Source organism: Blennius ocellaris, assembly GCF_963422515.1.
Source record: "Blennius ocellaris genome assembly, chromosome: 1".
Taxonomy (NCBI): domain Eukaryota; kingdom Metazoa; phylum Chordata; class Actinopteri; order Blenniiformes; family Blenniidae; genus Blennius; species Blennius ocellaris.
In genome coordinates, this window is record NC_137650.1 from 15461345 (window position 1) to 15476199 (window position 14855).

General features: G+C 43.9%; 1 protein-coding gene across 2 annotated transcripts; it reads left to right on the top strand.

Moving 5' to 3' along the window:
• Positions 1–546: 546 nt before the first annotated feature.
• Positions 547–14350, top strand: vps35 (VPS35 retromer complex component). Of its 2 annotated transcripts, none has more exons than XM_080500991.1 (17): positions 547–626; positions 3729–3827; positions 5087–5183; positions 6154–6277; positions 6932–7114; positions 7267–7486; positions 7613–7696; positions 7981–8090; positions 8669–8765; positions 8862–9010; positions 9628–9835; positions 10675–10830; positions 10957–11079; positions 11181–11360; positions 11845–12084; positions 12221–12364; positions 13444–14350. In XM_080500991.1, exons 1-17 carry the CDS (start codon positions 624–626, stop codon positions 13621–13623), a joined length of 2397 nt encoding a protein of 798 aa, XP_080357117.1. In that variant the 5' UTR covers positions 547–623; the 3' UTR covers positions 13624–14350. The 2 variants fall into 2 exon arrangements, with proteins under 2 accessions (XP_080357117.1, XP_080357116.1); XM_080500990.1 differs by having other exon boundaries at positions 575–624; positions 3718–3827.
• Positions 14351–14855: the final 505 nt, after the last annotated feature.

A 14855-nucleotide genomic window follows, 5' to 3' on the forward strand; every position in this document is an offset into this window, starting at 1 on the left:
CAAGGGCCTTAAGGTCGTTGGGCAGAGGTAGCCTGTGTGCTGGGGGTTTGAGACAACAGGAGGAAACAAAACTCCTTACTCCTAACATTTCTTCTGATGTCTGAGTTTGTATGATCCAGCAATAACAGTATCTGATGACCATGAGTTCTTTTTCCTGCTTGTTTGGTTTAAATAATAAACTGTTTCCTAACTTAGAAAGTTGTTGTGTTTTGTGTCATAGAAGGAAAAAAAACACTTTATCTCATACTGTATAATTAATTCACCCATAACCCATTTTATATCAACTTTAAATCCAGGGGATACACACAAATAGACATAGTTCATGACAGACCCTTAATCCATACGCACACACGTGCGTATGTATTTTTAAAATGTAAAACATTGTGACATAATCAAAATGAAGAAGAAGAAGAAGAAGAAAAAGACAGCTTTTGATGGTTAATTTGATGGGTTGGCTCGGAGCCGGAGGATCCACCGCGGCCCCGCCCGCTCCCCCCCGCCTCTTACCCCGCCTGTGCTCTCCACCCGCTCCGCGGTGACCGTGAACGCACCGTTAATGTGAGTCACATGACAGGCCAGCCTCTCGGAGCTTGTCGGAGCCGTCTGAAGCACCTATAGCCACCATGGTAAGTAAGCCCATCGCGAACACCACTCCGAGCCGTGCGGCGCCAAGGTACCACCTCTGGTACCCGCCCGGGGTGTACCGTGATAGGTGTAGCGGCCGGTGTCAGGTCGGCGGGCTCCGCGGTACCGGGGAACTGCCTCGGCCTAGCGCCTCTGACAGCAGCTAGCCCGGCTAACGACGTCCCGGCTGCCGAAGACGTGTTTTCTCCTGGCTCCACTCGCTCACGGCGCGTTTGAAGCACCAGGCGGGGAGTTTTATTCAGCATTTAATGTGTTTTCCGAGCGAAGTGGCGAGTTGAACGCTCTCCGGGTGAACCAGAGCCAGAAGAGGAGCTTAGCTGCCGTTAGCATGATGTTCCGCTTTGCTGCGACGTTTATCTGGACTCTACGAGTCCGACTCCGCGGGACAAAAACACAAACGCAGAGTCCGAAACTCACACTAACACTGGCTTTTCTGCACATTCCCGCACATTAATGGTCACCCTGAGCACGACTGTGTCTGCTGCAGTCATCCAGCCGCTTCTGCTTCTTCCTGGTTCTTCTCATCGGGAGGCTGGATCCGGAGGGCAGGACGAAGGTCCTGGAGGGTCTCTGTCCTGCATGATTGTGTACCTGGAGGGTCTCTGTCCTGCATGATTCAGGTCCTGGAGGGTCTCTGTCCTGCATGATTGTGGACCTGGAGGGTCTCTTTCCTGCATGATTCAGGTCCTGGAGGGTCTCTGTCCTGCATGATTCAGGTACTGGAGGGTCTCTGTCTAATCAAAGTGTCAACAATGATCCAACTTACCCCGTTTCCTTCTGGTGGTTCAACCTGCTTCCTCTTTGCATGTGATCAGTGATGCCGATTCAGCGGTGTGAATGACAAAAACACGCTGCAGATCAGGATGTCAGAGGCTGATGTGCGTATGAATGAAAAATAATGATTAATGGTACTAATCTTATAGTTTCACACAGTATCGTCTCTGTAATAAGCCTCAGACCCCATTTACTCAACATTTCCAAGTCAAAACTTTTGTTGTTTTTCCTGTTTGTTTACGTGAAAAAATGGAGTCACTGAAAACAGCAGTTTCTCAATATCCCTTGTGGATTAAATCATTTTGTCAGTGAACCACTTTTTTTATCTTCGTGTAAAGAATTAAAATGCATCTTTTGTGAAATGCACAAGTACTGCTCATGCAGCACTTTTTCTGCACATGTGTGAGTTAGCAAGATTTTTGGATTTCTTGTGTTGTATATTCTCTACGCCACCGTCTGGATCAGTGGAGACACGTTTCTCTAACACATCAGACACTGATTGGGCCTGCACGACAAAGAAAGGAAAAACAATCCAGTTTCCAGTGGATTGTTGTCGTGTAAACAGGACCTTAATCTGATGAATGTTTCCTCATCAAGCTGATCACGAGAAACCTGATCATGAGCAGGACCGGTCGCACACAAAGTGAAGCTCAGGTCAACGTCTGCATGGAAAGAACTGCTGGTATTAGTTTATTTTCATACATTTATTTTATTTCTGGCCTCTGTATTGAAACCAGGTGTCAAGTGTTACCAGTGGCTCAGTGATGAGGTTTGGTGGAAAGGTCTGTCAGTGTTGTTTTGAAAGTATGTCGTATTGTTTTAAAGGTGCTGAATTAGAATGTAAGTTATGTGACTGTAGCATGACACCTTTCCACAGTTCATCACTGAAAAACAGTGTAAATTACTACCCCATTAGCTTGTATTGGGCGGATAATCTGATTAATGACAAGATGGTCAATCTCTAAAGTAGAACACTTCACGCAAACTAAATTATGGAGTGAGTTGTTCTCTTAGCACTTAGAAAGCTTTATGTAGGAAGTGTAGAAGGCAAAAGGCAGACATGGTCCAATATTGTACTTCTATAGCCATCCAGAAACTATTGTGTGTGGGGCATCAGTGTCACGTTGATCATTTTCTGCTGCTTTTGTATGAGTTGTAGCAGCTGTCACACCATTTCCATAGTGAAAATAATTACAATGATGCATTCAGAGACTCGATATCGTTTTGTTTAAAGGTCAAGTGTGAAGATTGAGTCATGAAAGTCCATCATAAGTGTCAGAATAAAACCTTCAGTATCTATCCTGAACTTTTAGGCTCATAAATAATTATTTGTTTGGCCACAATAAGAGATAAAAGATGATTACTCATATTTCAATTGCTCTGAAATTAGGCCTCCATTTTTAAGTGAAAACAGAAAACGTTTTCTTCTTTCGGGGGTCTGTTTTTATAACAACGATGCTCGGAGCCATTGAAAACTCCACTTTTTGAAAACGCTCCGACTCGGTCTTGTTGAAAATAAAAGAAAACGCAAGTATTTGTTTTCTTTTTCTTGGAAAAACATGGCTATTGCACATGCCATAGTAACAAGCCTCAACAGCAAGAAGGTTGTGGGTTCAAATATGGGTTTCCTCCGGCTCCCCCGGTTTCCTCCCACATTCTCAAAAACATGCACTGGGGGGGGGGGGTCCCTGTGCAAGACCTTCGGGGCCCCCAGCTCCCCCAAGCGCTGCTCTGTGCGGCTGCTACCGATGGGTCAATTCAGAAAGGAATTTCTCCTCTGGGGATTAATACAGTTCAATAAATAAACGAAATGAATAATAGTTGCAATTCTGTCTTCCATCTTTATTTGTAAAGCACTTCTGCAAGTGCTGTACACAAATGAAGAACCTAATATAACCCATAAAAGAGAATCAAGGTAACTACATTTGGTATGAATAATGCTCAGCGTGTGGAAAGTTAATGCTGTTCAGTTCTTTGTGAGATGTTGACGTCATAACGATTCATTCATTTTGAGGCGATGGCTGATGGTTTGCAGGAGACCTGTTACTTTACACTCTAAATGCATATATGTACCTCGCTCCAAATCTGACTCTTATTATACTTTATTTTCGATTTCTGATTTTCAGGAACTTTTTTTAGTGTCACATTTTGCACAGAAATGTTTTAAATGACCCGAAGCCAACATGTATAGTTTCAGTGATGGTGCCCCGCAGGTTGTCTCCTTGACATTTTGACGTCCGCGCTGATTTTACGGGAACATGCCGGTTAATAAACTGCTGCGTGTGTGTTTGTGTGTGTTGTCGTTGCAGCCAGCCACGCAGCAGTCCCCCCAGGATGAGCAGGAGAAGCTTCTGGACGAAGCTGTGCAGGCGGTGAAGGTCCAGTCTTTTCAGATGAAGCGATGCCTGGTAGGACTTCTCCCTTTCCTCTGCTTATTTGAAAAGGTTGAGTTGTAACCTACATCCAATCAGCCATAACATTCTGACCCGTTTACCACGGCACCTGGTGGTCGGAGGGGTTTATTTAGAGAACATTTGAATTTTGAAGCATGGGATTGTTAAAGCTGCACAAGTTTTGGACGGCCCACAGCCTCACTGATGCACCTTGAGGATGCAGCTAATACACGGACAGCGAAATTGACAGCAGTTTATCCTGCTTCTACTAGAGACGTCAGTGCATATAAAAGCTGCAGGATCGATGTGCAATATCTGAACATCTTCTCAAATATGTCTTCAAAGATATGACTTGTAATAAAAGGCTTCAGCATATGATGGTTGAAAATGTACGATTTGTGCTTCTTGCTGTCAAACATTAGAAATCTTCATTAGAAATGTTCAGAGTTTGTTGCACATCGGGCTGCAGACCAGTCAGGGTGCCTCTGCTGACTCCTGCACATGCAAACTGGTTCATCATGTGTGCACCAGGATGAATTCTGGGAAGAAGGCAAGCTGCTGGATGCAATAATGATGCTTTCACTGAAGCTGTCCATGTGAATGTCACTTTGACCTACCGGGGCGTCGTCGCAGTTAAAGGTCGTCCGTGATGACCACGATCAGCAGCACGTCACAAACCAAATCCCTCAGATCGACGATCCGGCATCCGTTGTTTTAACGTGTCTAATCCATGAAGCTGCTCGTCACAACTTCCTGGACGTCTGCTGCTAACGTCTCGTTGCCAGATACCAGAGCACTCCTTCTGAGGTGTGGTGGAGTCGGCATCAACGGATCAGGGCTGTTTCAGCAGTACAGTTGGGTCTATGTGACATTAAGCAGCTGATCATAATGTTTTGACGGATGACTTGCTCCTGACATGTTACTGCTGTATTTCTGTTGTCTGTTTCAAATTTTCCAGCTTTAAACTTGCATGTGTCCCAACTATTTTGTCATCCATGTGATTGTTTGATATGCGAGTTGCTGCGGTAACAAACAGGTTTGAGTTAGTTGTGTTCTCCACAGATTAATTTCTGTTATAAGTTTAAAAAAATTCTGTCTATGGTTACGAATTAACTTTTGTGTGTCACAGAGTGAATATTTCTGTTGCTGCTTATCAATCATGTGCTTTGTCACCTGTTTTTCATACATTTCTACTCAAATAAAGGCTTTGATCACATGTTAAGTCTGTGCTGACGCCGAAGCCTGCTGTTAAAAGTTTTGTGTGTGACCTGCAGGACAAGAACAAGCTGATGGACGCCTTGAAACACGCCTCCAACATGCTGGGAGAGCTGCGCACGTCCATGCTGTCTCCAAAGAGCTACTACGAGCTCTGTATCCTTCACAGATCAAACACTGCTCCAAAACACAACTTGTGCTTTTTGTCCTACTCTTATTTCAATCATTTCATATAAATTGTATTTTATTTTTCTCGTTGCTCCTTCCATTTAAATTGCCATTCCGCACATTGTAATAGTTATTTTTACTTCCTGTTTTTAAATGCATTATATTTTTATATACAGAAGCGGTATCAAATACATTTTAATTCAGGCGCCACATGCAGTCCGAGTTCATCTCTAGTGAGAATAAAGTAAGTAAAATAGTGCCATAATAATCTTTAATTTTAAACTTTTTCTTTCTTGAGGCACAGTGTATAAGTGAGGAAAATGTCTATAGTTTCACAAAAACAATTATTATAGAAAATGACTCGAATATCATCATAAAGCCAATTGTCATGAAACTTTCTGGTGCAAAATACAGTTTAATATCCATAAAACACAATCCAAAGTCAAGTCCAAAAGCTGAAAATCAATGTCTTCTTTGAAGTTTTCACCATTTGCTTGGTGTTTTTTTGTTTTTTTGATTAGATCCTCTTATAGGCCAGTTTTGGCCCACAGGCCTTTTGTTTGACACCCTACAGTTCTCCAGCGAATGCAGGAAGAATAATTCCCAAAGAAAAAACATATAGACAGATTATGCTAATGCTGTGAGCAACGATGTGACACTATAAGACCAAACAAGTTCATTTTATTAATTTGTTGGAGTTTTTTGTTTGTTTGTTTGGGTTTTTTTTAACAATAATTTATGTCCCATCTCATTTCTTTCATCCACAGTCAAGTCATTCACATTTATTTTTCATGACAAACTGGGATTTCATAATGTTTATCCTTCAGCTATGTTTAAATAACAATGTTTGACTAAATAAAACCGGACAAAAATATTGCATTTGTTTGATATTATACATAAATTCACTGTGAACAAGCCTCTTTCAATTTGGTTGAACTCGGTCCTGAACCGCTCTCAGACATGGCCATCTCTGACGAGCTGCACTACCTGGAGGTCTACCTGACCGACGAGTTCGCCAAGGGACGCAAGGTGGCGGACCTGTACGAGCTGGTCCAGTATGCAGGGAACATCATCCCCCGACTGTGAGTAGCTCACCGGGCCGCCCGTCAGACAATGAGGCGGCGTCACTCGGAGAACCGAAGGTCTCGGGTTTTACAATCTGCTGGGACTTTCACACACGTTTCTCAGCGTCTTTCTTCCAAAGATCGACCGTGAACGAAGCACAACTGGCGAAATACATCCACTACTATTACATAGTACATACATAGTTTTTTTTTTTAACAAAGTCAACTGAAACTTCTTTGTGCCGATGTTTAGGTGAAATAATCTGGATTTGTTTGTCGTTCCTCAAAGGATCATTGTTGTTGTCTGTCTCTCTCGCTCTCCCAAGAGTCGCTGCCCCCGCAGGTCACTAGTGGTATTACTCTGTTTGCTCCACATATGAACTCCTGGGGAACAGACCAAATTACACATTAATGACTACAAAAGGTGGACAGAAGGCTCCATCTGGCTCTGTCTGTGTATTTCACGTTGAACATTTGAGTCTTTACAAAAGTTGGTGGTTTGTGTGTCCTCATTGGTGTGTGACTGATTGTGTGTGTTACTGTGACTGAGCGTGTGCTATAATATAGTAAAAGTTCCTTTACCATTAAAGTTATTCTTCTAGTTTTTCAATGAAAAGAATTTTTGACTAACTTATGGATTGCGGTTTTCCTTTTTCCTGTGTGTCCCTGCAGCTACCTGCTGATCACGGTGGGTGTGGTGTACGTCCGCTCCTTCCCTCAGTCCCGTAAAGACATTCTGAAGGACCTGGTCGAGATGTGCCGTGGGGTCCAGCACCCTCTCCGGGGCCTCTTCCTGCGAAACTACCTGCTGCAGTGCACCCGGAACATCCTGCCGGATGATGGCGAGCAGGCAGAGTAAGGAGGAGCGCTGCTCACTGTGTCATTTTCTACAAACGGAACGGCCATGAAGTGGACGATATTTAAATAGTGAACCAGATTCTCGAATGAGCAGAATGTTGTGTTTGAAAACGTCTCCCTGCTCTAAACGTGCACCATTCACCCTGCAGGGGGACGGAGGAGATGACCGGCGACATCAACGACTCCATCGACTTTGTGCTGCTGAACTTTGCGGAGATGAACAAGCTGTGGGTTCGAATGCAGCACCAGGGTCACAGCCGCGACCGGGAGAAGAGGGAGAAGGAGCGGCAGGAGCTGCGCATCCTGGTGGGAACCAACCTGGTTCGCCTCAGCCAGCTGGAGGGCGTCAACGTGGAGAAATACAAGCAGGTCGGTTTTGGAACCGTCGCCAAACAAGTGTTGTGAAGAGAGCAGCTTCGAGACCGTCATCAGAATTCTTCCAGGAATCCTTGAGGACGTTTTGAATGAGCGTGTTTTCTTCTTTGAATTGCGCAGATTGTGCTTCCTGGAGTGTTGGAGCAGGTGGTGAACTGCAGAGACTCGCTGGCTCAGGAATATCTCATGGAGTGCATCATTCAGGTAGACGCAGAGGAGAGCTTCCTCCTCCCTTGAACTCTGAATCGCCGACGTGCCGCTTTGTGAATACACGAATACGAAATGGATCGATTTTTACATCAAAACCAGTGGAAGCAAAATGTGGATGCACCATAAACTAGTAACATCCTGTTGGTTTACAATAAAATGTGTCTACGCACAGCCCGGAGCGTATTGTAACACAGAGGGACTGAGCTTTCTGTCCACCAGTATATCACTTTAACCACGCTGAGCATGTGGATAACTGAATAGCACTGTTGTCTTTGTAGGTTTTTCCAGACGAGTTCCACCTTCAAACTCTGAATCCTTTCCTCCGGTCCTGTGCTGAGCTCCATCAGCACGTCAATGTGAAAAACATCATCATCGCCCTCATCGACAGGTGCGTTTCTCTGAACTTAACCACGCTTGAAGACGCCGAGTGAAGCCAATCTGGCCGCGCTCACAGCAAATGAAGTTGAATTGGTCACAATTAAGTTAATTCAACAGGCGAATGATTCAGCAGTTTGATTATTCGTGCGTTGTAGGATTGTGTTCGCGTGTCTGTATGAGTTGGTGATCAACAGTCTCGAGTGTAAAGCTTTAGAAAATGACTTGTTACTGTATGAAAACTGCTTCTGTTCTCTGAGCTGACCGTTCAGTTGACGTTTAAATGTCTGCCCTCGCTCGTCACTCCCACTAATACAATGATAAGGCAACACGTAGTTTGTGTCACATCACATTATTCCAATATAATTGTTCCAGATTGTGATTAAAATTCTCAAATGGCCCCTTAATCACAGACCATATTTAAACTATCTCGCTGTAAATTCTTTTATTTTAATACTCAGTACTAATGTATTCAAACAGCTGCATTCGCAGCCTTCAAATAAGGTCATCCTCCTTTCTAAGAGATGTTTTCATGTTGGTAGTTCATCTCATCAGCTACTGGACTTAAAATCCGATTTAAAATGTTTCCAGACTTGCTCTGTTCGCTCATCGAGAAGACGGCCCAGGAATCCCGGCCGAAATCAAACTGTTCGACATCTTCTCTCAGCAGGTGGCCACAGTCATTCAGGTAAGTTTCATTCAGCTCCACACCTTGACCGTGACACTAAACCAAAGTTTTGACTCGACTGATCAGAGGTTTTTCTTCCTGCGATTCTTCCCACAGTCTCGCCAGGACATGCCGTCAGAGGACGTGGTGTCTCTTCAAGTGTCCCTCATCAACTTGGCTATGAAGTGCTACCCGGAGCGCGTCGACTATGTGGACAAGGTCCTGGAGAGTACGGTGGAGATATTCAACAAGCTCAACCTGGAGCAGTACGTCCACACTCTGAAACCACAACCAGGCTTTTCCTATTCTAGCTTGAAAAATAAAACCAAATATTCCACCTTTTTTTTTTTTTTTACTTTGCTTGATGCAAATCTGCATCATTTACAAATTTTAGAATTTCACAAATGAAACGGCGAAGCTGTTGTGCTGTAATCAGTCGCTCCGTTGAAGTGAGAGAATTGAAAATGATGAAGAAGACCTAAATTACCGTTCCGCTCTTATCTCTTCAGTCGTCCAGTCAGTCCTGATTTAATGATGGCCTCAGAAGACTTTCTGAAATGAAACGAAGCAATCAATTTATAATGGCAGAGAGCAGGGTGAAGCTACATTGATACCTTCATTACTTGGTGTGAACACAATTGTTCTTAACAGTGCAACAATCACAATACATTTAATAATTCAACTAGAAATCTTGTTCCTTTGAAGTCTTACAACTGAGAAAAAATCCAATAATGAACTTTAACCTGTCAAATGATGATCTGATAAACCGGGACATGTCAACTGGCTACAACTGCATCAGTAACTCTCGTGTTCCGGCGTCTCAATAACGACAAACCTGAACTGTAAAACCTCTGATATGAACTCTCCCCGTCTCTCCGCTCAGCATCGCCACGAGCAGCGCCGTGTCCAAGGAGCTCACCCGCCTGCTGAAGATCCCGGTGGACACGTACAACAACATCCTGATGGTGCTGCAGCTCAAACACTTCCCGCCGCTCTTCGAGTACTTCGACTACGAGTCCCGCAAGAGCATGAGCTGCTACGTGCTGAGCAACACGCTGGACTACAACACCACCATCGTGGCCCAAGAGCAGGTCGGCTTCCTCTCACGTCTTTGGAGAACAGAGAACATTTAGGTCTCAGGTCTTAGGTTTTGAACTTAAAGAGTAGCGTTAGGACGGTTAATAATAAAAATATTACTATTACTTTTCCATTTATCAGCGCCTTTCAACACACCCAAGGTCACTGGACTTCACACATGTTAAAAATGCAGTTTAAAAATAAGTAAACATTTGAAAGAAACATTCTGGCATTTTGCAGCAGACTAATATTATTTAATATAAATGAGCTTGTTTTTATAAAAGGTGAGTTTTAATGTGGGATTTAAGAGTGTGAGTTGTTTGTTCCAGTGAGGACAGTGAATGCACCGTCACCATAGCGACGGGTAGGGTAGGGTGGGCCAAGGCCACGAGTGGATTTCAAAATAAACGGGAGGAGCTTTAAATCTGTTCCCAAATGAACGGTGAGAAACTGACTCACAGGGGAAAGATGCTCACATGGTGACGTTCCCGTTAAAGAGAGAAAACGGTTTTGGACAAGTCGGAGTCATGAGAGTGACGACTGAGTGTCACAGTGTTTCTAAATCCTCCTGCTTCAGGAAGATTTTCACTTTGAATTAACAGCCAAGTTGATAAAAGCAAAACTCTCGGTTTGTTTATCGTACTTCAAGAAGCTGTCTGAAAATGACTCGCAGTTTTTTTTTCACGGCTGTTTAAAAGCAACGACACAAAGCAGCCGTGCATCATGACGCTCCTTCCTCCCTGCTTCATGTTGGGGAATCTTTTTTGGGTTTTTTTATTTCTTCTTCCTTTTATATGATCGGTTTTCAGTTTTTGTATTTTTTTTAATGTGACCTTTGTGAATGTTTTCTCAGGTGGACTCCATCTTGAACTTGGTTTCCACGCTAATCCAAGACCAACCCGACCAGCCGGCAGACGATCCCGACCCCGAGGACTTTGCAGAGGAGCAGAGCCTCGTTGGTCGTTTCATCCATCTGCTGCACTCTGAAGACCCCGATCAACAGTATCTGGTGAGGGTTTTTTGTGTGGTTTTTTTTGGGTGGGGGGTCTTTTCTCTCCATGTTTGTTACTGTGGTATAAAAACCCGGTGCCCTCTGTCCTCTGATCGACGGTCCTTGTGGCTTGTGATCCCGTAGATCCTGAACACGGCACGGAAACACTTTGGCGCCGGTGGAAACCAGAGGATTCGCTACACGCTGCCCCCTCTGGTGTTTGCTGCCTACCAGCTGGCCTTCAGATACAAGGAAAACTCCTCCACGGTGAGAGCAGCTCACAAATTTAAAAAAAACCCCGTAAGTGAATCTCCCGTGGCTCTGCTCCCCGTGACGGATGAATATTGTCGCCTTCTGTCTCTCATCAGGACGACAAGTGGGAAAAAAAGTGCCAAAAGATCTTCTCCTTCGCCCACCAGACCATCAGTGCTCTTATCAAGGCGGAGCTGGCCGAGCTGCCGCTGCGACTCTTCCTGCAGGGGGCGCTGGCCGCGGGGGAGATCGGCTTTGAGAACCACGAGACGGTGGCCTATGAGTTCATGTCGCAGGTAACGACGGTGACGCCTGAAGTGGACGTTCTGACGCTTTTCCCAAAACCCGACCGAAGCCATTTGAACGTTTTAGCTGTTTTATAGTGTGTTAGCATGTTCAGCTACTTTTTACTGTAGTGTTTTTAGACATTTTAAATCTTTTGCAGTTTTTGGTGTTTTAGCTCTTTATAGCAATTTTTGCCATTTCATCTTTTTTTTGCAGTTTTAGCCGTTTGGCTGTTTCAGCCATCGTTCGCTTTTCGTGTAACAGTTTTTGATATTTTACCTGTTACATCCATGTTACAGTTCACACTTTCACCGTTACCTTTTGTTGTCTGATGAATTGTTGACAAATGCCTGAACCGATCTTTCGTTTTTTTCACCCGTCACATCAAAAGTATGAGATAAAAGGTGGAGGTTAAAAATGCTTTGAACAGAATCTCTGGTGTAAAGCGAGGACCGCAGGCCGGCGCTAACGCTAACCCCAACCCCGTACCCTCAGGCCTTCTCCCTGTACGAAGACGAGATCAGCGACTCCAAAGCCCAGCTGGCGGCCATCACTCTGATCATCGGCACCTTTGAGCGCATGCGCTGCTTCAGCGAGGAAAACCACGAGCCTCTGAGGACTCAGTGTGCGCTGGCCGCGTCCAAGCTGCTGAAGAAGCCCGACCAGTGCAGAGCCGTCAGCATCTGTGCTCACCTGTTCTGGTCCGGACGCAGCACCGACAAGAGCGGAGAGGAGGTCTGTCCCACGAGACTCCTTTTCAAATTAGACCGTTCACATTCATCTTGGGGAAGAATTTGAATTCACTTCGCCAGAGAATTATGAAGTCGTGGCTGAGAGAGAGTCACGCCCGGATGTGTTTCCCTCTCCTCAGATCCGTGACGGCAAGCGGGTGATGGAGTGTCTGAAAAAGGCCCTGAAGATCGCCAACCAGTGCATGGACCCGTCGTTGCAAGTGCAGCTCTTCATCGAGATCCTCAACAGATACGTCTGCTTCTACGAGAGAGAAAATGACGCGGTGCGACACGTCCGCACATCACTGCACGACTTCTACACTGGACACGTTCACACGCACTATTTATACGTCACAAACCGAATGAGCTGCGATAGTCTGTTTCCCCCAAGACTTGAGATTTATTTATTAAATAAAGTTGCGAATACGTCAAACAATTTTTACAATAATTCTACATTTTCACTGACAGCTGTGAGCGTTCCATACCTGCTAATGAAACTCGACCCGCTGCTGGAAAGTAGAGACTATTTACTGAAAAAATGAACTAAAATTTCTTTTAAAAACTCAAAACCTGTTTGGAAAAGTGAGTCAGACTTTGTATATAAAATGTAACCGGTGAATACTGTGCAGTTTGTGTCTACATTCAATCCAGAGTAAAAAAGTAGGGAATTATATTCCCAAAAATGGCGAGAGGAGATAGAGAGCAGAACAATACAGTGGAATGAATGTCAAATAAAAACTTTTTTAGGTGAAATACTGAACAGTGAAGGTCGTACTTCAATCAATCTTTATTTATATTGTGTTTAAAGATCGTTCATACAGAAAGTGTAATAAAGTATCGATGTCTGCTCAGTTTATAAAAGCAAATCAACCCCTAGTGGACGTTTCAGGAACTGCAGGTAGTTTTATTTAAAAAAATGTTTTTTGTTTTTTTTCTTACTCTTTGTAAAATCCGGTGGTCCGAACGAGAGTCAGGATCTCAACTTATTGATGTCAAGTCAAATGAAAAATGGATTTAAAAAGATAAAACACATTTAAATTGTCATAGAACTTTTCTGAGTGACCCAAGAAACTTCCTTTCAGTTCTCGACGTGCTGATCAAACAATATGTCAAGTGTTTTACTGTTCTATTTTGCCATCTGAGACCCTGTTTACACAACGCTTTCAATTTAAAACAGAAAAGTGTAGTTGTTTACACGACGTTGGTGCTGGGAGCCACTGGAAACACAACTGATGCAAACAAAACCCTGTTCTCACTTGAAACATTATCTTATAAACAGGGCGTGAGATTGCTTTTTTTAAATCATCTGTGTGTCTGGGGTTGTTTTTTTACTGAAGTGTGTTTCTCTCTCTCTCTCCTCCAGGTGACGGTGCAGGTATTAAACCAGCTGATCCAAAAGATCCGGGAAGATCTGCCCAACCTGGAGGCCAGCGAGGAGACGGAGCAGATCAACAAACACTTCCACAACACACTGGAGCACCTCCGCCTGCAGAGGGAGTCGCCCGAGTCCGAGGGGCCCGCCTACGAGGGCCTCGTGCTCTAGAGCCCCTCCCCACTTTCACTGTATCCACAATACACACGCACACTCGGAAGAACACACATACATACACACACACTCACACACACACACACACCATATTCTTCTGTAGGCCAGAAATATAAGAAGAAGAAAAAAATAATAAATATCGAGATGAGCTGAAAGATGTCAAGTCCTTTATTTTGATCCTCGTGTGTCTGCGCCGTGCCCCCCCCCAACCCGCGTGTGTGTGTGTGCGTGTGTGTGTGTGTTCGTCTTTCCACCAGATCCATATTGTTTTCTCCATCTCGGTAAGCATTCCTGCCCCGCCCCGCTCGGAGCGCCGCTGTATTCGCATGCTTCATGCTCGTAAGACCACAGTTCTTCAGATTTAGTCTCTACAGACGTCACTAACTTACAGAGGTCTGTAACCCCCCCCCCTCCCCCCCATCACCACCACCGCCCCCCCTCTGTCAGTCGCACTGTCCCGTCGGACTGATGCAGCTCTTCCTGAGGATTGTACGGTGGTTGACAGAGTATATAATTATAATGATGTATCTTGTGTCGCAGCGTCAGAATCTCTTGATTTCTCTTTCTTTAGCTGTTGTTGATTTGCTGGAGGTGTTTTTTTTTTTTTTTTTGGTTCGTTTTTTTTTTTTTTTTCTGCTTTTAAAATACGTGTTTAAACCCTCTTGTAAATCAGTTAAAGATGCAAAATAAACAGAATTTATCACTGTCATTTACTGAAATAAAATGAAATTAACTTTACGCTTCTATCTTCTCTTGTTTGCCTGTTGTCTTATTATTTACACCGTAACTCAATTATTAATTTGATATTTCACGGATGGAAAATGTGACTCGTTAAAAACTAATTGGTCTCCAAATAAACTTTAAACCACAAAGAAAACTTGGTAACTGCAAAACTTTGTGTTTTGGGTGGCAACACTGCCTCAAGTGCATAATTGAACTTGGCAAGCTTGAAATTAATTAGTCTTATATGTTTTTATTTTTTGGGGGGGGTAAAAATCCCAAATTTGATCATTATCAGTCCAAAGGTAGATCGGCTACAGATAATAATATATATATATATATATAACCTGTTAAACCCCATTCCTCTCCTGCCAGGATCATTATGTGCAGCGTTATGTCAAGATCTGAGAATAAGTAACTAATTACACTTCTTTCTCACTAACCAGTGGAAATAAGAGATTCCTGCACGTCTTTACTCATGACCGAACTCGCTTTAGTTTGTCCTGTGA